General features: G+C 43.1%; 1 protein-coding gene across 2 annotated transcripts in view; it reads right to left on the bottom strand.

Moving 5' to 3' along the window:
• mRpL47 (mitochondrial ribosomal protein L47) overlaps window positions 1-4,566 on the bottom strand; it is a 48,719-nt gene extending 44,153 nt beyond the window's left edge. For both annotated transcript variants that reach the window (XM_070088983.1, XM_070088988.1), the window contains exon 1: window positions 4,409-4,566. In XM_070088983.1, coding sequence (XP_069945084.1) covers window positions 4,409-4,536 — 128 coding nt within the window. In that variant the 5' untranslated portion in view covers window positions 4,537-4,566. The remainder of the gene's footprint in view (window positions 1-4,408) is intronic.
• Window positions 4,567-6,124: the final 1,558 nt, after the last annotated feature.

Below are 6,124 nucleotides of genomic sequence, written 5' to 3'. Positions count from 1 at the left end.
TCTAAACTACATCAATCACCAGCTAAGAGCTATATCAGCTTGGGGAAATAGATGGCAAGTAACATTTGCACCTGAGAAAACGCAAATGATGATCGTCTCTAGGCACCATGATGGTAATGCTGGTGCAGGAGTAAGGATGAATGGGAGGGTGTTGGCACCTGGAGAAGAAGTTGATATCCTTGGGGTGAAATTTGACTCCAAACTAACTGTGAAGAACCATGTTGTAAATCTAGCAAACAAGGCAGCCAGGAAGCTTACAGCACTTAGCCGTATCTCGCATCTGCTTGACAGTAGGGGTTGCAAGATTCTGTACGAGGCACAAGTACGCTCACACCTTGAGTATGCTCCACTTTCCTGGTTTGCCTGCCCCCTCTCATCTGTGACTGCTTGACAGAGTGGAGAACAGAGCAGGATGTCTCATCTCTCGCCTGGACCCATCCTGGATAGATCTGTCATTTCAGCAGAGCTTTCAACACAGGAGGGATGTGGGTGACCTTACTGTTATGTACAAGGCCAATATTGTCAAAGTACCATACTTGGATCCACTTCAAGGACAGCGTGAAACAAGCTTTTATGCCACAAGACGGGCAGAAAGCAGCAACTTCACTCTGGCTGTACCCTTCTCCAGAACATCACTCCATCTGAGATCATATATACCCAGGATGACTCGAGTCTGGAACACATTCGTACAGCATAATGATGTCAACGAGATAAAGTCAGTTGATCAAATGAAAATGCTGGCCCACAGATGGCTCCAACTTCATCCTGTACCCTACTTGTACAGTAATTTTAATGAGGGGACAGTAATAAAAATCAGTATTAACAGTTTAAGCAAAAAAAAATTTAGTGGATAGGACATGGTCAAGACCACAAAAAAAAAAAAAAGTACAGAAGTATGTCTGCTGACTGGCAGCTGGACAGGTATGTAAATTACAACAATGAGAATTGTGGCTCAACTGGTAGCAGCTTACAACTGATGGACAAAAGTTAGATCCCTGGAGGAGTGGAAGCACTGTTTCCTGACACTTGTTGCATGTTGATCTACAAGCCAACTGTTGTGTAAGTAAGAGTAAAGTAAGTTAGTTAGTTAAAGTACAAGTTACACAAAAGTACAATGGTTAAGTAAGGTTCATCAAGAAACAGGACAAGTGTTTCCTGATGCAGGTCTTAGTTAGATGATGTTAGGTAAGACACATATGCAACAGTTAGGTATTGATAGAAAAGACGTGAAGACAATGTAATCAGTCCATCACCCTTGAAGTTTGGAGGTGGTCAGTCCCTCAGTCTGAAGAAGAGTATCGTTCCATTGTCTGAAACAATATGGACTTGAAGTGACAGGATGGAGCCTTACATACCGCCAGGAGGTATGGAATGGTATCTTGGTAGAGAACCGAAAAACAACTTGGACAACTTCTACTAGAGTAGGTACATACTGTGTAGGCGAAACGTTTCGAAATAAAGATACCTAACTGTTGCATATGTGTCTTACCTAACAACTCGTCAGTATTTTATACCATTTTAATATCTAGTCAGATGATGACCCACCGTTGGAGTTTCTGGTCAACTGACCGAGGCCTTCCACTGGCTAACCTGTCCACCCCTTTAAAAATTATGGAGGAATATAGCAAATAATGTTGTTGCAGTGATAACACCAGGAGGCAGCTCAGACGGCAACTCACACACACACACACACACACACACACACACACACGAGCTTTTAAATCTCTGCAAAAAAATTCAACTTAAACCAGCAAATAATAGAGCCTACTAGACTGGAGAATACATTGGACCTCATCTTCACTAACAATGATGATCTGATATGAAATGTCACCATATCAAAAACAATATACTCGGATCACAACATAATTGAGGTTCAGACATGTATGCGCGGAGCCCCAGACTGACAAAATGAGATCAGTCACAAGGGAGCCTTCACCAAATTCAACTTCAATAATAAGAACATAAAGTGGGACCAAGTAAACCAAGTCCTAAACGATATAAGCTGGGAAGATAGACTAAGCAACACACACCCCAACTTATTCCTAGAACAGATTAACTCTGGCACTCGATGTATGCAAAAGGCATATTCCTTCAAGAAAAAGGAGGAGCAGATGTAAAATAGTAAGAGACAGGCGCTCCCTTTACAGGCGACAGAAAAGAATAACAGAGCGGCTAAAAGAGGCCAATATATCTGAAATGCATAGGGAGACACTGGTCAGAGAAATAGCAAACATCGAACTAAAGCTAAAGGAATCTTATAGGAGTCAGGAATCGTGGGAAGAACTAAAAGCTATAAATGAAATCGAAAGAAACCCAAAGTATTTCTTTTCTTATGCCAAATCAAAGTCAAGAACAACATCCAGTATTGGGCCCCCTACTTAAACAAGATGGGCCCTACACAGATGACAGCAAGGAAATGAGTGAGCTACTCAAGTCCCAATATGACTCAGTTTTTAACAAGCCGCTAACCAGACTCAGAGTCGAAGATCTAAATGAATTCTTTATAAGAGAGCCACAAAATTTGGTTAACACAAGCCTATCTGATGTTATCCTGATGTCAAATGACTTCGAACAGGCGATAAATGACATGCCCCATGCACTCTACCCCAGGACCAGACTCTTGGAACTCTGTGTTCATCAAGACCTGCAAGAAGCCCCTATCACGTGCTTTTAACATCCTATGGAGAGGGAGCATGGACACTGGGGTCGTCCCACAGTTACTAAAAAAAACAGACATAGCCCCACTCCACAAAGGGGGCAGTAAAGCAATAGCAAAGAACTACAGATCGATAGCACAAACATCCCATATCATAAAAATCTTTCAAAGGGTCCAAAGAAGCAAGATCGCCACCCATCTAGATACCCATCAATTACACAACCCAGGGCAACATGGGTTTAGAGCAGGTCGCTCCTGTCTGTCTCAACTATTGGATCACTACGACAAGGTCCTAGATGCACTAGAAGACAAAAAGAATGCAGATGTAATATATACAGACTTTGCAAAACCCTTTGACAAGTGTGACCATGGCGTAATAGCGCACAAAATGCGTGCTAAAGGAATAACAGGAAAAGCTGGTAGATGGATCTATAATTTCCTCACAAACAGAACACAAATAGTAGTAGTCAACAGAGTAAAGTCTGAGGCGGCTACGGTGAAAAGCTCTCTTCCACAAGGCACAGTACTTGCTCCCATCTTGTTCCTCATCCTCATATCTGACATAGACCAGGATGTCAGCCACAGCACTGTGTCTTCCTTTGAAGATGACACCCGAATCTGCATGACAGTGTCTTCCATTGCAGACACTGCAAGGCTCCAGGCGGACATCAACCAAATCTTTCAGTGGGCTGCAGAAAACAATATGAAGTTCAACAATGAGAAATTTCAATTACTCCGATATGGTAAACAAGAGGAAATTAAAACTTAATGAGAGTATAAAACAAATTCCAGCCACAAAATAGAGCGAAAAACTAACATCAAAGAAGGTGAAATTGCTGACCTAGAAAATGTACAGAGAACCTTCACGGCATGCATAACGGAGATAAAACACCTCAATTACTGGGAGCGCTTGAAGTTCCTGAACCTGTATTCCCTGGAACGCAGGCAGGAGAGATACATGATTATATACACCTGGAAAATCCTAGAGGGACTAGTACCGAACTTGCACACGAAAATCACTCACAACGAAAGCAAAAGACTTGGCAGACGATGCAACATCCCCCCAATGAAAAGCAGTGGTGTCACTAGCACGTTAAGAGACACAATAAGTGTCAGGGGCCCGAGACTGTTCAACTGCCTCCCAGCATACATAAGGGGGATTACCAACAGATCCCTGGCAGTCTTCAAGCTGGCACTGGACAAGCACCTAAAGTCGGTTCCTGACCAGCCGGGCTGTGGCTCGTACGTTGGTTTGCGTGCAGCCAGCAATAACAGCTTGGTTGATCAGGCTCTGATCCATCAGGAGGCCTGGTCACAGACCGGGCCGCGGGGTCGTTGACCCCCGGAACTCTCTCCAGGTAAACTCCAGGTAATAGTTGTAACCATTTGTAGTTCAATAAAAAAGTACAATTATCATACATATGTATAAATCACCTAGGATAACCAAATTATTATTATTATTATAATCAAGGGGGAGTAGGAGAACCTAAAAATAGGTCAAAGTGACTTGTTTTCCCCCAGGGTCCTTGTGGGGTCACATCCTGGGAATTAAGAACCAGTGGAAATCAGCCAGACAGTCTGATGACAGTAACTGTAGAGTTATCCAGGATTATTAATCCTATGGATTATTAATAATCGAATAAAACGTCGTTTTTTCCACTATTTTTAAGGAAGAGACTTTTTAATGAAATCTGATAAGAGTAAGTAGCTACCAATATCATCTGAATAATCTTAGGCAGGAGCTTTTCTTACTTGAAATATTTATCCGTTGTCATATTGGTTACTACTGGGGAAAACGTGTGACCAGTCGTAATGTGTAGCTGAAAGAACTTGGAAAATGTGGCCGAGATTGCACATGACGCCCTACGCATTGCTGCCATGTTGCTGTTATTGTTATTGTTGGGGTTATAGGCTGCGACGGTCTGAGTCTTGTATGAACCCGCCACAATTGTCTGAGTCTTGTATGAACCCGCCACAAAGGTCTGAGTCTTGTATGAACCCGCCAGAATGCTCTGAGTCTTGTATGAACCCGCTACAATGGTCTGAGTCTTGTATGAACCCGCCACAATTGTCTGAGTCTTGTATGAACCCGCCACAAAGGTCTGAGTCTTGTATGAACCCGCCACAATGGTCTGAGTCTTGTATGAACCCGCCACAATGGTCTGAGTGTTGTATGAACCCGCCACAATGGTCTGAGTGTTGTATGAACCCGCCACAATGGTCTGAGTCTTGTATGAACCCGCCACAATGGTCTGAGTCTTGTATGAACCGCCACAATGGTCTGAGTCTTGTATGAACCCGCTGCAATGGTCTGAGTCTTGTATGAACCCGCCAAAATGGTCTGAGTCTTGTATGAACCCGCCACAATGGTATGAGTGTTGTATGAACCCGCCACAATGGTCTGAGTCTTGTATGAACCCGCCTGTAGTGATACTGCTCCTGTGGGGAGCAGCAACAGGATAATACTGCACCACCTCTCGGGGCCCTTAACAACAACAACAGTTTGGTGTGTGTCATGGGCGCCAACACATGGTGTGTGATTCTCTCCTACTATATCCATTTATCAGTGATGCAGATTACATGGTGAGTTTAAATATGTGGCCTGTAGTTATAACTTTTCTCTTGACATATGCAAGACATCACCATCCCTGTAGAAGCAGTTATTAGATGTACTAGTCATTATATTTTGTTGTTGCAGAAGTACTATGAAGATTCTATGTTCAATAAAGCCTAGAGATAAGGCCTGTGTTTCTATCACAACAATTTATTGAACATAGAATCCTGGGCTACCTGGTGGTGATCCTGCGCTAGACTACTTCACAACATGGAGCGCTTACTGAAACCTGAGAGGCTAGACTGTGACCCCAGCTTATCAACGGCTGCTCAGGAATGGAAGCACTGGTTTAAGACTTTCGAAAACTTCTTGGGAGCCCTTTCTAAAAAAGATCTAGATAAACTAAGTCTGCTTATCAATTTTGTGTCACCTAAGATATATGAGGCTATTTCTGAGTGTAATACCTATGAAGATGCTATCAAAACCCTCAAGTCTCAGTATATTAAACCTACAAATGAAATCTTTGCATGCTATCGCCTTGCAACTCGCCGCCAGCAGACTGATGAATCCTTAGAGGAATACCTTCAAGCACTGAAAATTTTAGGTAAGGACTGTCAATTCCAAGCAGTGACAGCTGCTCAGTATTGTGAAGAGTCCATCAGGGATGCGTTTATCAGTGGCCTGCAATCACCAATAATAAGGCAGCGTTTATTGGAGAATAAAACTCTCGACTTAACCACTGCCTTCGACCAGGCAAGAGCTCTAGATTCAGCCCAGAAGAATTCTGAAGTATACAGTACCACTCAGCCTTCTCGAGTTGTAAGTGCTGCAATTCCTGACCAAGACTCTTGCAATGAAGTTACTATGGAACCTGCCTCAGTGACAACAGCAGCAGGTACGGTGTGTTTCTTTTG

Source organism: Cherax quadricarinatus, chromosome 2 (assembly GCF_038502225.1).
Source record: "Cherax quadricarinatus isolate ZL_2023a chromosome 2, ASM3850222v1, whole genome shotgun sequence".
NCBI classification, from domain to species: Eukaryota; Metazoa; Arthropoda; class Malacostraca; order Decapoda; family Parastacidae; genus Cherax; species Cherax quadricarinatus.
Note: the sequence above shows the minus strand (reverse complement) of the source record. Positions and strands in the feature narration are given on the sequence as shown.